The sequence below is a fragment of the Geotrypetes seraphini genome, chromosome 6 (assembly GCF_902459505.1).
Source record: "Geotrypetes seraphini chromosome 6, aGeoSer1.1, whole genome shotgun sequence".
NCBI classification, from domain to species: Eukaryota; Metazoa; Chordata; class Amphibia; order Gymnophiona; family Dermophiidae; genus Geotrypetes; species Geotrypetes seraphini.
In genome coordinates this window covers 191,782,355-191,801,269 of record NC_047089.1, presented here as the reverse complement: position 1 = coordinate 191,801,269, position 18,915 = coordinate 191,782,355, and the positions used below count along the sequence as shown (strand labels likewise).

At 46.6% G+C, this 18,915-nt stretch overlaps 1 protein-coding gene across 1 annotated transcript in view; it reads right to left on the bottom strand.

The window, feature by feature from the left end:
• The window catches only part of LOC117362933 (disintegrin and metalloproteinase domain-containing protein 9-like), a 570,152-nt gene that overhangs the window by 151,826 nt on the left and 399,411 nt on the right, over positions 1–18,915 (bottom strand). Inside the window, exon 9 of the mRNA XM_033950023.1 lies at positions 15,782–15,909. Coding sequence (XP_033805914.1) covers positions 15,782–15,909 — 128 coding nt within the window. The remainder of the gene's footprint in view (positions 1–15,781; positions 15,910–18,915) is intronic.

Sequence of the window (18,915 nt, the reverse complement as noted above, 5' to 3'; positions counted from 1 at the left end):
CCAAAAGGCGACATGAAAATGGGGAGACAGAAGGTGGCTAAGAGTTGGTCAGACCAGGGAACATGATCCCAGCGAGTATTGCCGGCTAAAGTTTTGTGGGCGGTAAGATTGAGGAAGCTAATGAGGTCAAGTGTGTGCCCCTTTTCATGGGTTGGGGATGGGGTGGGGGGGAAGCCAAGGGAGGTGAGGAAGCTAATAAATTCGGATGTGTCCTTGCTGGTGAGATCGTCTAGGTGGAGATTGAAGTCCCCAACAATCAGTAGTCTTTGGAATTTAAGGAAGGCATTTGTTATAGTCTCGAGGACGAGTTCAGAGGATTTGTTCCAGGGGGTGGGTGGGCGGGCGGTATAGAAGCAGGATACCCAGTGCATGGGGATGGAGTTCATCGTTGACAGAGGCTAGCATGTATTCTAGTGAGGTGTGGCTGCATTTTTCGAGGAGCTGGACATCGAAGAATGATTTGTAGAGTAATGCCAGGCCACCTCCTTTACGGTTGGTTCTGGGGGAGAAGAGGCCATGGGAGCCATGGGAGCAGAGTTCGTTTTCAGTAAATTGGTCATCTTTTGTGATCCATGATTCCGTGATGCATAGGAATCCGGGGTCAGAGTCCTCGAGTAGATTCTTTAAAATTTGGATCTTGTTGCATGCGGATCTGACATTGCAATAAAGTGTTGGGACTGGGGTAAGGGAGTCGGAGGCGAGGTTGGGAAGGTTGGCAGGGGGAATAGGCTTTAGAGAGGCAAGGTTGGTTCGTCTAGGGTTTTTTTTTAGGGGGGTGGTTTCTAGTGCGTATCAGATTAGGGATTCTGAAGCCAGAGCAGATATTACTGAGACTTGCGGAATTAGGGAGGTTGGGGGAGGGAGGTAATAAGCAGAGGGTGGTGTTGAGCAAGGAGCAGATTGGAGGAGAAGGAGCCACGAGGGTGGCTTCATGGTGAGAGATTGGGAAGTCTTAGTGGGTGTAAAGGCAGGTAAGAACTGTGGAGCCTTTAGGAAGGGGAGGCAGGACTTTTTTTTTTTTGTATTTAGTTAATATAAATTTTTTTTTTTTTTTTTTGGAACCTAGGATGGAGGAAGAGCTAGGCAGCCTGGGTAGGTAATTATTTTTAATTATTATTATTATTTTTTTTGTTTTTTGTTGTGGGTTTTTTAAATTTATTTATTTTTAAGAATGCTGGATGCGTATTAACGCGCAACGGGCGGAGGAGGGAGGGGTAAGATGAAGGAAAACTTCCTCCTTCCTCGGCCTTGGAAAAGTCGCTGGGGGGGGGGGAATTTTCGGCGGCCTTCGAGGGCTAAGATGAAACCGAACTCTGGAAGCTTTCGGCAGCCCTAGGAGTTCGACGCTGGAAGGATTCAAAGTAGGAGCAGGCAGGTTAGTCCGGGCGGACCTGCACTGGCAGGAAACCTTTGAGTCGGCGATCCCCAGAGGCTGGGGAGAGAACAGGTTGAGGTGGCGTCGGGCGGAGGGACAAGATGAAGGACAGCTACCTCCTTCCTCAGCCTGGGAAAAGTCACTGGGGGGAATCTTTCGGCGGCCCTCGGGGGGCTGAAGAGGAATCAGGGCGCTGGAGAATATAAGGAGGAGCGAGCAGAGTTAGCTGGTGTCCGAGAATAGCTTATTTTTTTCAGGCAGGGAAACGACTCAGCAAGGGCTGTTGGGGGCAGAGTTGGTCTCCCACGCCGGCCAACTCCTTCCCTTGCGGTGGCTGGAGCTGAAGAGGGTCTGGGCTCTGAAGATGGCTGATTCTTCAGGCAGGAAACGGCTCAGCAAGGACTGTTGGGGGCGGAGTTGGTCTCCCACACCGGCCAACTCCTTCCCTTGCGGTGGCTGGAGCTGAAGAGGGTCTGGGCTCCGAAGATGGCTGATTCTTCAGGCAGGAAACGGCTCAGCAAGGGCTGTTGGGGGCGGAGTTGGTCTCCCACGCCGGCCAACTCCTTCCCTTGCGATGGCTGGAGCTGAAGAGGGTCTGGGCTCTGAAGATGGCTGATTCTTCAGGCAGGAAACGGCTCAGCAAAGGCTGTTGGAGGCAGAGTTGGTCTCCCACGCTGGCCAACTCCTTCCCTTGCGGTGGCTGGAGCTGAAGAGGGTCTGGGCTCCGAAGATGGCTGATTCTTCAGGCAGGAAACGGCTCAGCAAGGGCTGTTGGGGGCGGAGTTGGTCTCCCACGCCGGCCAACTCCTTCCCTTGCGGTGGCTGGAGCTGAAGAGGGTCTGGCTCCGAAGATGGCTGATTCTTCAGGCAGGAAACGGCTCAGCAAGGGCTGTTGGGGGCGGAGTTGGTCTCCCACGCCGGCCAACTCCTTCCCTTGCGGTGGCTGGATTCCTACCCATTTTTTCCAGCCTGGTGACAAAGTTATCGTCCAGAAGCTTTTCAAGGATCGGAAGCAGACGGATTTCCCCTTTGGCCTTCCCACTACTGCGATCGCTGTGACCAGATCCGCTATACTCACTGAGGAGTCTCCCTGTTTGGATCCACGCAAGTCGCTTGAAGAGGGTTAACCTAAAACCCCAGAAACAAGTCTTCCCTGCGCAGATTTCACCTCCAGTGGAACAACATGATGATCTCATTGTAGCATTCTACCAACTTTATCATTCTCCTACTGGCAACGCTGCTGCTAGTTTTTCTTCCTGTATGGATCATTTCTAACTGGGTCTACAGGGATGATATGTTCTGGGTCCACGACACTTTCTGCCCATACCCATCTGTAAATGACACTCCTGCTGTAAACAGCACCCCCGGCACCTCTTTGCGAACACGACGTCAAGCTGGACTCCCTTCCAAGGGCTGCCTTTCAATTGGAATCCAGAAAGACAGACAGTATACTACCCTTTGGTATACTTCCAGCAGTGTGCACGTGGTCACCTTCACTTTTGAGTATTGTGACATTGTGGACTGTTCATCAATTGATATCCCAAGGCTGTGCCATTGGTCCTCAGAGATTCCTAAAACTAAAGACATATGTATATATATGTGTTACTGACTCACGTTGGGGGGATAAGTGTGCATTCTGGGGAGCGGTAGGGTGGAATATTGATAAACCAGAAAGTACTCTGAAGAAAAAAAGTGGACCAAAATAGTAAATCACTGCTTATTCATAGGACCCTTCATAAGGTTGGAAAATGTTATAGGAAAAGTGTTCCTGCACAAATTATTAAGCTTTCTCTTACTATTGACAACCCTAGACCTACTGATGCAGGTATGTACATTATGGGCATGTGGTTTAAGAGTGGGTCTAGCTATCCGACCCATCAGTTTTTCTTACGGGATCTATCTACCTCCTCTAATTTTACCTATCCCCTTTGTGCACTGTGGTGTTCTAAATACCTTTTGCTGCCTGGACAGAAAAAGCTTGATATTGCCGTTACCATCTATAAGGGTAATTATACATGTCATGTTTCTAATCTGACACAGGGTAGTTTTGTAGGTAATTTACCCCCAGGTTATTGTTCTGTCTTGGCTCATAGGTATGCCCCATTGTTGCAGCATCAGATTTTTACCCTAGGTGATATTTACTGGCTCTATGGAGACTTTTGGCTCCCTGTTAAGCTACCCAGCCAGTGGATAGGCCAGTGCACTTTAGCTAAGGTTACCATGCTCCTGCATATTCTTTCTGAAAGGCATCCTTCCTATTCACCTGGTTTTTTCCTCTTTTCTGTTTCGATATAAATCTGATCTCCTTGGTAGTTTTGATCCGCATGTATACATAGATGCTATAGGGGTCCCAAGAGGGGTCCCAGATGAATTTAAGGCCCGAGCTCAGGTTAAGTCTGGGTTTGAGTTCCTTATTCCCTTTGTTACTATTAATAAGAATGTTGATTGGATTAATTTAATTTATTATAATCAGCAACGCTTTGTGAACTACTCTAGGGACGCCTTGCAAGGTATTGCTGATCAATTAGGCTTCACTTCTCAGATGGTTTTCAAAATCGTATGGCCCTGGATATGATTCTAGCTGAGAAAGAGGGGTGTCTGTAAAATTCTTCCCAGTACTTTATCGTGTTGCACAGAAATTAGAAGACCTCTCTGCTGAGCTCAAACGGAACTCTGGTTTATCTAATTCTTGGGATCAGTACTTTAGTTGAATGCAGGGTTGGGTAAAAGACCTTTTTATTGTTATAATCTCTATTATTATCTGCATTCTTGTCTCTTATGTAATTTTTCGACTGCTCATGCACTGTGTTATTCATATTACAGCTCCTAAAACCCTTCCTCAAGAGACATATCTAGAGTATCTCTCCCTCCAAGCTCATGCTGTGCATTTATGACATCATTTTCATGACGTAAGAGGGGATTGAAGGGACACGTCTTGTAGTTTTCCTTAGGCTATGTTTGAAGCTGTAAGAAAACCAGACCCTGTTTTTTTTTCCTTCTCTGAAATACTGCAAGGCCATTTTATGTTTGAGAAAATGTGTGTTATCTTGTTGTGAAGTGAATTCAATTGTTTTCATAAGCTGTATTTGCAAGCAGCTTTAGATAAGACTAAGGCTCTGCTGACCAAGGCACCCTTTGGACTTCAGTCTTTAGATAGTAAAATGCTTGTTATTTCTTTTAAAGTTTCATGTGACCTGTGTCCATATATGGTTTGTATTTACATCACATGCTGACAACACTGATTCATGTAAAATGATATAAAAGAGTGGTAAAGCTGACAATAAATTGGACATGTTTTGGAGCTAATTTCTTGCCTCTAAGATATGTCCCCAGATGCATCTGTCTTGCAAATGACAGAGAGAAAGTATGGGGCAGGAATTGGGACCTAATCCTTTTCAAGTATGACCTCTTCCCATGTGGGTTCCATTACCAACTGCTGAAACAGATCTCCTTGTAGAGAATCCAGGAATGCCCTACTTCTAGAAGACCGTGCAATAGGGATACCCCTATCAACATCTGACATGTTAAAATCACAAATTTGTAAAATTTCCCCTTTTTTAGATATATTCTGAATGTTTACTATTAAATCTCTGTCCACTTCTTCTGTCTGTGATGGAAGGCCGTTTATCACACCAATGTAAATAAATCCACCATTCCCTCTTTCAAGTTGATCCTTGCCCTGCAGATCCTGCAATTGTGTAGCTTATTCAACTCATCTTCTTCCATCACAGCTTCTAGATCCAGAATCTTGTTTCCCATACTTCGAGAAAGCACAGTTACTTACTATAACAAAATATACTGTAACAGTTGTTATCCAGGGACAGCAGGCAGCTATTCTCACATATGGGCGACGTCATCCACGGAGCCCAGATGTGGACAGCCTTGCAACCAGACTTGCTTGTAGAAACGTAGAAGATTCGAATCAGCCGCACTGTGTATGCGTGAGTGCCTTCCCACCCAGCGCAGGGCGAGTCTACTCAGTTCAGATAGCTAGCAGAGAAGCCAGCCAGGGGAGGTGGGTGGGTTGTGAGAATATCTGCCTGCTGTCCCTGGATAACAACTGTTACAGTAAGTAACTGTGTTTTATCCCAGGACAAGCAGGCAGCCTATTCTCACTTATGGGTGACCTCCAAGCTAACCAGAATGGGATGGTGGGAGCGTTGGCAACTTAGGAGAATAAATTTTGTAATACTATCTGGCCAAAGTGGCCATCCCATCTGGAGAAAACATCCAGACAATAGTGAGAAGTGAAAGTATGAACCGAGGACCAGGTAGCAGCTTTGCAAATTTCCTCAATAGGTGTGGATCTGAAGAAAGCCACTGAAGCTGCCATTGCTCTGACTTTGTGGGCTGTGACTCGACTCTGTAGTTGTAATCCAGCCTGGGCATAGCAGAAAGAAATACAAGCAGCCATCTAGTTGGAGATGGTATGCTTAGAGATTGGATGTCCCAACTTATTTGGATCGAAGACAAAAAGTTGATGAGCAGTTCTGTGTGGTTTGGTGCGTTCCAAGTAGAAGGCCAAAGCACGCAAACAGTCCAGAGTTTGAAGAGCTGATTCTCCAGGATGAGAAAAACACAGGAAGTACAATAGATTGGTTGAGGTGAAATTCTGAAACCACTTTAAGTAAGAATTTAGGATGAGTATGGAAGACCACCTTGTCATGATGGAAAACTGTGAAAGGTGGATCAGCAACTAATGCTTGCAGCTCACTGACTCTTCGAGCAGATGTGAGGGCAATGAGAAAACACTTTCCAAGTAAGATACTTAAAATGAGCTGTAGACATTGGTTCAAATGGAGGCTTAATCAATTAAGCAAGAACAACATTGAGATCCCAAACCACTGGAGGCGGTTTGAGAGGAGGTTTGACATTGAAAAGTCCTTTCATAAATATGGAAACCACAGGATGAGCAGAGAGGGGTTTCCCTTCAATAGGCTGATGGAAAGCAGCAATTGCACTGAGATGGACTCGGATCGATGTAGACTTGAGGCCAGAGGTGGATAAGTGTAAAAGATAATCTAGAACACAAGATAAGGAGGAATCTTGAGGCTCCTTATCATGAGAGATGCACCACGTAGAATATCTAGACCATTTTTGGTAGTAGCATTGTCTAGTGGCAGTCTTTCTAGAAGCCTCTAAAATGTCTCTTACAGGTTGAGAAAACTGAAGAGGAGTTATGTTGAGAGGTATCAAGCTGTCAGGTGTAGAGACTGCAGGTTGGGGTGAAGTAGAGATCCTTGACTCTGTGTAAGTAGAGATGGAAAACTGGTAAACGGTATGGCTGCCTGCTGTTGAGTTGAAGTAGAAGGGAGTACCAAGGTTGTCTCAGCCACTGAGGAGCTATCAGAATCATGGTGGCATGAGCGTTCAACTTGACAAGAGTCTTGAGAATGAGAGGGAATGGAGAGAATGTGTACAGAAAAAGATTTGTCCATTCCAGTAGAAAAGCATCTGCCTCGAGGCGATGAGGAGAACTGGAGCAGAACTGAGGCAGTTTGTGGTTGTGGGGAGCTGCAAAGAGATCTATCTGAGGCATTCCCCACTGCGAAAAAATGTGATGAAGAGGCGAGGAACTGAGTGTCCATTCGTGAGGTTGCAGAAGACGACTCAATTTGTCCGCCAAACAGTTTTTCGCCCATTGGATGTAGACAGCTTTGAGGAAGGTGTTGTGGAGGATTGCCCAGTCCCAAACCTTCAGACCTTCTTGACAAAGGGAGGGAGATCCCGTCCCCCCCTGTTTGTTGACATAGTACATGGTGACTTGGTTGTCCGTCCGAATGAGGACTACCTGGTTGTGAAGATGTTGAAAAGCACTGAAGATCGCTCTGAGTTCCAATAGATTGATGTGACACTCACGATCTGTACTGGTCCAGTGGCCTTGAGTACGGAGACTATCGAGCCCCCAAGGCGTAGGTCGAGGAATCTGTTGTGAGGACCTTCTGATGAGGGGGCGTTTGAAATAGCAAGCCTTTGGAGAGATTGGAAGAGAGCAACCACCAGCGGAGAGACTCTCTCATCAAAGGAGCAACTGTAATGTGTCGCGAGTGACTGTAATGGGTCGCAAGCCTGCATTCACTGAGATGCCAGGGTCCACTGAGGAATTCTAAGGTGAAGTCTGGCAAAAGGAGTCACGTGTACTGTGGGAGCCATGTGACCTAGGAGTACCATCATGTGTCTTGCTGAGATTGAAGAGCAGGAAGACACTGCATGAGTTGAAGAAGAGCCTCCAGACATTGTTGTGGAAGGAATGCTCTTAGTTGGATAGTGTCCAGAACAGCTCCGATGAACTAAATTCTGAGAGGGCTGAAGTTGGGATTTGGGAAAGTTGATTTTGAATCCCAAGCTTTTGTAGGAACCACGTAGTCCGTTGGGTCGCTACAATAAACCCCTAAGATGTTGAATCCTTGATGAGCTAGCCGTCTAGGTAGGGGAACACCTTCATGGTTCCTTAGAGCTGCTGCTACCACCACCACCAGGCACTTGGTGAACAACACTCTGGGAGATGAAACCAGGCCAAAGGGTAGCACTCTGTATTGGTAATGCAGATTCCCCACCTGAAATCTGAGATATTAACGGGAGGTAGGATGAATGGGAATTTGGGTATACGCCTCCTTGAGATCTAGAGAACATAACCAATCGTTCTGATCTAGAAGGGAGTATAGGGGACGCCAGAGATAACATGCAAAATTTTTCTTTGACAAAAAATTTGTTGAGAGCCCTGAGATCCAGAATGGGTCACAGATCACTCGTCTTCTTCGGAACTAGGAAGTAACAGGAGTAAAAACCCCTGTTCTGCTATGAGGGGAAGAGAGGACAGAAACAGAACGTTGGAGGTTATGCTCTGTTTTAAACAGTCAAAAAGGCTGCGCAGCCTTAGGAGCGGTAGAAGGCTGAGGTTTCTGTTGCTTCTGTTGCTGTTGTTTCTTGGGAGGCGTTCAATTGTAAGGAGCCGCCCTCAGAGTATAATGCAATTGGAAAATTGGAGGAGGGCGTGAAGGTTTCACAGGAGCTGGCTTAGGCAGCGTTTTTGTTTTGTTCTTTCCTTACAGGAGCGGAGAGGCAGAGGGGAAGGCAGGAGGAAGCAGCCAGAGCAGGCTGTTAGACCAGGGTTGCGGCGAGAGTTAGCTCCGCCCACCCCCACCCGCGTCAGAGGTTGCATCGGGCCCGGGCTCCCCCTTTAAGAAGAAGAGAGCCAGGGCACGAGGCAAACCTCGGCAGCATTTTTGTTTTGTTCTTTCCTCACAGAAGCGGAGAGGCAGAGGGGAAGGCAGGAGGAAGCAGCCAGAGCAGGCTGTTAGACCGGGGTCGCGGCGAGAGTTAGCTCTGCCCACCCCCACCCGCGTCAGAGGTTGCATCGGGCCCGGGCTCCCCCTTTAAGAAGAAGGGAGCCCAGACAGCAGCAGCAGCAGCAAAAATCTAACCTCTAAAAAACAACAACAAAAAAAAGGACTTTTCTACTCTCTCATTACTCTCTTCTCTCTCTATCCTTTCAGCTAGCTGCATGCCGGACACCACTCATACACACCGAGGAACCATAGGAGCAGGGAAAAAGAAATGGAGGCAGCAGGAACCCAGCGGAGCTACCCAGTGTACTGCATCGAGTGTTATATTTATGAATACCTCCCCTCCGGGAGGCAGGCGTACATATGCGGTCGATGCCAGGAACTGGATAGCCTGAGGAAGGAGGTCGGGAGACTACAGGCCAGGGTCCAGGAGCTGGAAGGACTGTGCACCTTAGAGGAACCATGCTGGACAACGGAGGATATCACCGGAGAGAGTCACGTCACGGAGCAAGTAAGAGAGCTCGAGAAATTCATCGAGGAGGCCTGCAGGATGGTGGCGGCACAGTTCAAACAGCACATCGGAGAGGAACCAACAATTGGACAACAGAATCCACCAGACGCCATGGGAGTAGGACCTTGCGGAGGAGCTGGACAGACAGAGGAGATAGTGACCCAACAGAACCCAGAGGAAAAACTAGCGGATCGCGACACGGACCTGAGACCAGAGAGACAACTAAGGAAGGGGAAGTCTGCAATTGTAGTGGGAGACTCAATCCTGAGAGAAGTGGACAGTCACATAGCAGGAGGGAGAGAGGACCGACTAGTGACATGTCTCCCAGGGGCGAGAACGAAGGATGTCATTGACAGAATAGAGAGAATCCTGGACGGAGCTGAGACAGAGGAGACAGCGGTGATAATCCACGTTGGAACCAACGACATCAGCAGGAGGAGCTACAACAGGACTACACTAACTGAGCAGTTCAGGATCCTGGGGAGGAAACTGAAGCTGAGGACAAGGAGGATAGCCTTCTCAGAGATCCTGCCAGTACCAAGGGCAGATGCTAAGAGACAGACCGAGCTGCAAGCAGTAAACGGTTGGCTGAGGAGATGGTGCGAAGAGGAGGGTTTCCACTTTGTACGGAACTGGACAACTTTTGGGGGGAAGAACAAGCTCTACAGGAGGGACGGACTGCACCTGAGCACGGCTGGGACGAGGTTGCTGGCACGCAACGTCCAGAGCGGCATAGACTTGGCTTTAAACTGAGGAGAAGGGGAAAGCCGACAGTCGACCTGACCTCGACACATCAGACCAAAGTATCGAACAAGGATACTGAACCAGAAATTTGTAAAAGAGGGCTCGGGACTGAGAGGGAACTTTTGGGAAAAGGACACAAGGACGCAATGCAGGGAGCCAATGCACAAACGAACCTAGCAAGCAGGATTAAGAGAGAACAACAGGAGCCAGAGGGTCATCCAAACATGGGGAAGCAGGCTGAGGACAACACAGACACACCGCAGGATGGGGATGAACACAACAATGCTCGGGGGCTGGCAACCCATGAGGAGGTTGGCAGGGGCGCCAAACCACGAGGAGAACCAGCGGAAAAGGCAAACAACCAGGACTTAAATTGCCTATACACTAATGCTAGGAGCCTAAGAGCCAAAATGGGAGAACTAGAAGTCATAGCCAGTACAAAGGACCTGGACAAAATAGGAGTCACAGAAACGTGGTGGACTGATGACAACAAATGGGATGTGGCCATACCAGGGTACAAACTCTACAGGAGGGACAGGACACACAAGAAGGGTGGAGGAATAGCGCTTTATATAAAGGACTCCATACCTTCAACCAGGATGGAAACAACAGTAAGGGCGGACGACTTGGAATCACTATGGATTAAGTTACCTGGAGGAACTGGAGCAGACATAAAATTGGGCCTGTACTATCGCCCACCTGGACAACCAGAAGCACTCGACCAGGACCTGGAGGCTGAGCTGAGGCAGATATGCAAAAGCGGAGGCGTGATGGTGATGGGAGACTTCAACTACCCTGGGATAGACTGGAGTATTGGACACTCAAACTGCATAAGGGAGACCAAGTTCCTGGAAACCACGAGGGACTGTTTCATGGAGCAGCTGGTCACGGAACCAACACGGGGGGATGCCACTCTTGACCTAATCCTCAACGGGCTAAGGGGACCTGCAAAGGAGGTGGCGGTGCTAGAACCCCTAGGAAACAGCGATCACAACATGATCCAGTGCAAGCTGGAAATTGGATCATCAAAGGTGAAAAGAACCACAGCAACAGCACTCAACTTCAAAAAAGGGAATTATGATGGCATGAGGAAAATGGTGGGAAAGAAACTCAACGGTAGCGCAAGGAAGATGGAGTCTGTAGAAAGAACCTGGTCCCTACTCAAGGGCACGGTGCAAGAGGCACAGAACCTGTACATCCCCAGATTCAGGAAGGGGTGCAAAAAAAAACCGAACAAAAAACCCATCGTGGATAACAACTGCAGTGAAAAAGGCGATAAGTGACAAGAAAGCATCATTCAAAAAATGGAAAAAGGACCAAACAAAGGACAACCAAAAGGAGCACAAAGAACACCAAAGGGAGTGTCACCGTGTGGTTAGGAAAGCTAAAAGAGAATATGAGGAGAGACTGGCGGGGGAAGCAACAAACTTCAAATCGTTCTTCAGATATGTGGAGGGGAAGCAACCGGCAAGGGAAGAAGTGGGGCCATTGGATGATGGAGACAAAAAAGGAGTGGTAAAAGAGGAAAAAGAGATAGCAGACAGGTTAAATAAGTTCTTCACGGCGGTCTTCACGAGGGAGGACACATCCAATATTCCGGAACCGGAGGACATCGTAAATGGGGATCAGGATGAAAAGCTGGTCCAACTAGAGGTAAGCCAAGAGGATGTCCTCAGGCAGATAGACAGACTAAAGAGCGACAAATCGCCAGGTCCGGACGGCATTCACCCAAGGATACTCAAGGAACTAAGGAACGAAATAGCAGAGCCACTTCGCCAAATATGTAACCTATCCTTAAAAACTGGAGAGATCCCGGAGGATTGGAAAATTGAAAATGTCACGCCCATCTTCAAGAAGGGGACCGGGAAACTACAGGCCGGTGAGCTTGACCTCGGTCCCGGGAAAGATGATGGAAGCACTGATTAAGGACAGTATCTGTGAACACATAGAAAACAATGGACATCTAAAGTCGAGCCAGCACGGCTTCTGCAAGGGTAGGTCATGCCTCACAAACTTATTGTATTTCTTTGAGGGGGTAAACAGACATGTGGATAAAGGGGAATCCATTGACATCATTTACCTTGACTTTCAAAAAGCCTTCGACAAGGTACTGCACGAAAGACTGCTTAAAAAGCTGTGGAAACACGGGGTGCAAGGGGAGGTCCACTAATGGATCAAAAACTGGCTGGCAGACAGGAAACAGAGGGTTGGAGTAAAGGGCCATTACTCAGACTGGCATTGGGTCACAAATGGAGTTCCGCAGGGGTCTGTGCTGGGACCGCTCCTGTTCAATATATTTATTAATGACCTGGAGGCGGGAACAAATTGCGAAGTTATTAAATTTGCGGATGACACCAAACTCTACCGCAGGGTTGAAACCATGGAAGACTGCGAAGATCTGCAAAGGGACCTAACGACGCTAGAAGAATGGGCCAAAAAATGGCAAATGAACTTTAACGTAGGGAAATGCAAGGTCATGCATGTAGGGAAAAAGAACCCGATGTTCAGCTACAAAATAGGAGGATCACTGCTAGGGGTAAGTAACCTTGAAAGAGACCTGGGAGTGATGGTAGACACATCTTTGAAGGCGTTGGCACAGTGCGCCACAGCCTCAAGAAAAGCAAACAAAATGTTGGGTATCATTAAGAAGGGTATCACGACCAGGACAAAGGAGGTCATCCTGCCACTGTATCGTGCAATGGTGCGACCGCATCTGGAGTACTGTGTCCAGTACTGGTCGCCGTACCTCAAGAAGGACATGGCGGTACTTGAGGGAGTCCAGAGAAGAGCAACTAAACTGATAAGGGGTATGGAAAACTTCTCATATACTGACAGACTGAAAAAGCTGGGGCTGTTCTTCCTGGAAAAGCGGAGACTTAGAGGAGACATGATAGAAACCTTCAAGATCCTGAAGGGTATAGAAAAAGTAGACAGGGACAGATTTTTCAGATTATGAGGAACCACAAGTACAAGGGGGCACTCGGAGAAATTAAAAGGGGACAGGTTTAAAACAAATGCCAGAAAGTTCTTTTTCACCCAGAGGGTGGTGGACACATGGAACGCGCTTCCGGAGGCTGTGATAGGCTGGAGCACGTTACAAGGCTTCAAAGAAGGTTTGGATAGGTTCCTAGAGGATAAAGGAATTGAGGGGTACAGATAGGAGTAGCGGTAGGTTATAGGGATAGTCTGGGACCATTGCTCAGGCAATGGGCCTGATGGGCCGCCGCGGGAGCGGACCACTGGGCGAGATGGACCTCTGGTCTGCCTCAGCGGAGGCAACTTCTTATGTTCTTATGGAAGCAAAAGATTTTTCATGTTCAGACAATTTCTTAGTGGCTGCCTCTATGGATTCATCAAAGGTCATTGCCTGCACAAGGGATGTTAGCTAGGCGGTCCTGAAAATTAGGATCCATGCCAATGATGTGAAGCCAGAGAAAGCAATGGCCCTGGCTGACAATTCAAAGGCATCTTAAAAGGACTGAAGAAGATGCAATCTGAGTTGTGACAGAGTAGCAATAACTTCTTGGAATTCGAAGTGCTTCTATGTATCCAGGTAATTGAGAAATTTGGGAAGGAGATCAATGAGGAACTTGAGATAAATAACGAAGTTAAAATTATAATTAAGGACTTTGGAGGACATCATAGCATTTTGATAAAGACGACATCCAGACTTGTCCATAGTTTTCCTCTCTCTTCCAGGAGGAATAGTAGCATAGACTCTGGAAGGATGGGATCTTTTTAAGGAGAACTTCACAAGAAGGGATTGGTGAGACAACTGCAAATTCTCAAATCCTTTACAAAGCAGAGTTCTATACCTAGAGTCCAATTTGCCTGGAACAGCAGGAATGGTATAAGGGGTCTCTAGGCAGCGTGTGAAAGTCTGAGACAAAAGCTTATGAAGAGGAAGCTTAAGTGACTCTGCAGGAGGTTGAGGGAGATGCATGACCTCGAGATTCTCCTTAGAGTACTTAGGACCAGCATCTAATTGAAGTTCTAGGTCATCAGCCATCTGGCGAAGAAAAGCAGAGAAAGACAGATGATCTGCCAAGGCCTTGCCCCAAGAGGGACTCGATGACCCCGAAGCGGCCTGGGTCGGAGGCGAAGCCTCTCTGGAGAAATGACCGTCAAAAGAATATGGAGACTTGGATGAGGAAGGTCTGATGAGGCTCGAGGGCAGAGTTGTGGAAGTAGGAGGACCCTCGGCCGAAGATGAAGAGTCCATCCTGAAAAGTTTCTCCACTAAAATTCGATGACGTTTAAGGGCTCGAGGTTGAACAGTAGCACAGCGCTCACACAATTTAGGATTATGGTCAGGCCCAAGGCACTTTAGGCACCAACGGTGTGGGTCCGTGAGGGAAATCGCACGCTGACACTGGTTACACTTCATGAAGCCTGTTGCTGGCCGGGACATAGGAGGGAAAATAGCCGCAGTGAAGTTGAAGCCCGCAGGCTGCGGAGCGGCCTGCCCCACCAGTCGAACGAAGAAAAAATAGTCTCTTTTTTAAACTGAAATAAAATAAAGTAACACAGTGATTCGCGACGAAAAGAACACAAACCGTGATGAGAGAAGGTACAAAATAACGAAGTTTCGCGCAGAGTGTCTAAGACTCCGTGGAGAACTGAGGAGACTCGCCCTGCGCTGGGCGGGAAGGCACTTGCGCATGCGCGGTGCAGCTGACTCGAAACTTCTACATTTCTACAAGCAAGTCTGCTTGCGAGGCTGGCCGCATCTGGGCTCCGTGGATGATGTCACCCATATGTGAGAATAGGCTGCCTGCTTGTCCTGGGATAATTGGTATATACTGCTTTCCAGACAGTGCCCCCTTTTTCCATCTGTGTAGAGGTATTCAGTGATTTACTTGCCTGAGGGCTTATACTCACCTGGAGGCTTTGATCACCCTGCCCTATCACTTCTAGTTTAAAGCCCTCTTTAGTAGATTAGCCAGTCTGCTGCCAAAGACACTTCTTCCCTTCTTTGATAGATGCACACCATCCCTTCTCAGCAGCCTTTGGAAAATCATCCCATGGTCCAAGTAGCCAAAATGTTCTCGACGACACCATCCCTATTTAATAAGCTGCACAAAGGTTTTGCAGTTACCACATAACTGCCAAAATTAATATAGAGCAGGGGTCTCAAAGTCCCTCCTTGAGGGCCACAATCCAGTCAGGTTTTCAGGATTTTCCCAATAAATATGCATGAGATCTATGTGCATGCACTGCTTTCAATGCATATTCATTGAGGAAATCCTGAAATCCCAACTGGATTGCGGCCCTCAAGGGAGGGACTGAGATCCCTGATATAGAGTAACTGGAAAAAAAAAAAACCTCTGCAGTAACTGTTAGGTTGTTCCCATTCAGTTAATACGGAGAGAGTTTTTACTGCATATTACTTGTACTTCAGATAACTGATGCAGTTATAGCTATTAGAGAATGACACGGTGACAAAATTCATCACCGTTCCCGTCCCCGCGGATAACCGTGGGAAACCATCTTGATGTCATTCTTTAAGGAAAGAGGGGAGAATCAGAGTATGAATGGCCACAACCCACTGACCTTTGAATAATGCTGGTGTAGAAGGACAGAGGATGAAATAGACACTAGAAAATGACATGGGTTTATTTCCCGCGGTTATCCGCGGGGACGGGAACGGTGATGAATTTTATCACTGTGTCATTCTCTAATAGCTATGCCTATTCAGGTGGTATTAACTGTACCATGTTAACAGTTAACATTGCTTAGTAACCAGGGCTTGACAAAGATATTATGTAAACAGTAATAACTTGTTCTACAATTTCAACATGAAGTGATCCTACAATTAATTACAGTACTATAATTGAATAATTGATAAATACAAAAGTTGCTTACCTTAGCTTGGGAAGCATAATGCATACATCAAAAGGACAGTTACATCTGGTTGAGTCATGTTGCATATTGAGGGTATGACCAGTTTCATGTGCTAATATAACTGAAACTGTCTCCAAGGGATAAATAAACTAAACACAACAAATAGGAAAAGATTAATACAATTGCTATTTACTTTCAGCACAATATTCAAAAACACATATTCAGGTTGCAGCACCTAGTACCAGGTAAGTTTTGTGAATGGGGCTAATCAGCAATTTTTAGTGGCATTATCTGTATAATGCTAGTGAAATATGACACTATCGAAGCATCTGGGTACTCCAGAGTCAACTGGTTAGTGGACATATTGTGCCTGATTCTCTATAGCACGCCTGCATGCCTACAATTAACAGCTAGGTGTGTGTAGTAGAATCACACCTACATTTTACAGGTCTACATTTCAGACACCTACCTCACGCGTTCACAGGTAACTTCTGGTGCAAACAAAGCCTCCACCTGCCTTACATGTGCTTAGGCGGTGCTATGTGCCTTCGTACACCCAAGGTAGGTAGGTGCGAGGTAGGCACATTGGTACAGCGCCCCTAATTTATTTTTAAACATGCTCTGGCACTGGCTAGTTAGATGGCGGTAGCGTGCCTACTGCCTCCTAACTTTAATACATGCTATAAAGAATCAGGCCCATTCAGTCTGCTAACCAGATAAAATTAAGACAATCTTTTTGCCAGTTAGCTATCTGGGTGGTGGGCTGAGTATCACCACTATTCAAATAGCATAGCACCCACGGTCACTGAAGACTCCCAATATTCAGCACCTGCCATTATCTGGATAATGTTGCAGCTGATATTTCATATAAAGAGGGACCACCTCAGTTGAATACTGACCAATGATTATTTTTTTATTGTTGCAAACAATTTTTTCAGTCAAAAATAAGCATGGATTATATGATTGAGTTCTGGTGGTTATAGGTAAGGGTTGTATGAGTGGGGGCTTCTCCATTTTTGCTTATTAGAGTAAGATTATTTGAGGTAGTGATTATACGTACTCTCTTCCTAATAATGTGGTAGTTTTACATAACTGAAGGATAAGCATGGTATAACAATGGAAAAGTGGGCTGGGGTTTACAGATAGTCAGAGGGCTTAAGTATTAGCAGAGCCATCCTTAGGGATGGATACTGAAGTACCTGGGGATAGTGATCAATGGTTACCAATTTTGAATATGCAGGAGTTGATTAAGCTGAAAATGCATAGTGCCTCTTTAATAAGAACATAAGAATAGCCTTACTGGGTCAGACCAATGGTCCATCAAGCCCAGTAGCCCAATCGCACGGTGGCCAATCCAAGTCACTAGTACCAGGCCAAAACCCAAGGAGTAGCAATATTCAATGCTACTAATCCAGGGCAAGCAGTGGCTTCAACAGACTATGGGCTTTCCTCCAGGAACTTGTCCAAACCTTTCTTAAAACCAGCTATGCTATCCAGTCTTACCACAACCTCTGACAATGCGTTCCAGAGCTTAATTATTCTCTTGAGTGGAAAAAAAATTCCTCCTATTGGTTTTAAAAGAATGTCCCTGTAACTTCATCAAGTGTCCCCTAATCTTTGTGATTTTTGACGGAGTGAAAAATTGATCCACTTGTACCCGTTCTACTCCACTCAGGATTTTGTAGACGTTAAATCATATCTTTCCTCAGCCGTCTCTTTTCCAAGCTGAAGAGCCCTAACCGTTTTAGTCTTTCCTATACAAGAGAAGTTCCATCTCCTTTATCATCTTGGTCATAAGAACATAAGAATTGTCGTTGCTGGGTCAGACCAGTGGTCCATCGTGTCCAGCAGTCCGCTCATGCGGCAGCCCTTAGGTCAAAGACCAGTTCCCTGAGACTAGCCTTACCTGCATATGTTCTGGTTCAGCAGGAACTTGTCTAACTTTGTCTTGAATCCCTGGAGGGTGTTTTCTCCTATAACAGCCTCCGGAAGAGTGTTCCAGTTTTCTACCACTCTCTGGGTGAAGAAGAACTTCCTTACATTTGTACGGAATCTATCCCCTTTTAACTTTAGAGAGTGCCTTCTCGTTCTCCCTTGGAGAGGGTGAATAACCTGTCTTTATCTACTAAGTCTATTCCCTTCAGTATCTTGAATGTTTCAATCATGTCCCCTCTCAGTCTCCTCTTTTCAAGGGAGAAGAAGCCCAGTTTCTCTAATCTCTCACTCCTCCAGCCCCTTAAACATTTTAGTCGCTTTTCTCTTGACTCTTTTGAGTAGTACTGTGTCCTTCAGCGACCAGTGCTAGACGGAGTATTCCAGGTGAAGGCATACCATGACCCGGTACAGCAGCATGATAATCTTCTCCAATCTGTTTGTGATCCCTTTCTTTCGTGGTTGCTCTTCTTTTAATTTTTTTCTAGCACCATTATATCTTTTTTTGAGTTAAGGAGATCAAAATTGAATGCAGTACTCCAGATGAAGTCGCACCATGGCTCGATACAGGGGCATTATTACATTCTTAGCCTTGTTAATCATCCCTTTTTTAATAATTCCTAGAATCCTGTTACCTTTTTTAGCCGCTGCCGTACATTGGGCGGAAGGTTTCATTGTATTGTCTACGATGATACCCAGATCCTTTTCTAGGGCGCTAACCCCCAAGGTGGACCCTAGCATCCAGTAACTGTGATTCAGGTTATTCTTCTCCATGTGCATCACTTTGTATTTGTCCACATTAAATTTCATCTGCCATTTGAATGCCTAGTCTTCCAATTTCCTAAGGCCCGCATGCAATTTTTCACAATCCGCAAGCGTTTTAACAACTCTGAAGAGTTTAGTGTCATCTGCAAATTTAATCACCTCACTTGTTTCAATTTCCAGATCATTTCTAAATAAGTTAAATAGCACCAGTCCCAGTACAGACCCCGCGACACTCCACTGTTTATTCTCCTCCATTGAGAAAAGTGACCATTTAACCTAGCAGTCTTAAACACGCGGCCCCCAGGGACTATTTTGCGGCCCGCAATCTGTCCTTTCCACTTCACAAGTTTTCCGATTGTGGAGAGAACAATCGCGTACAGACTGTGACTGCGGCTCGCCTAAAGCAGGAGTCCCCAATCTGCTTCCCTTTCCTTCTCACTGCCCTCCCTCAAGCCAAC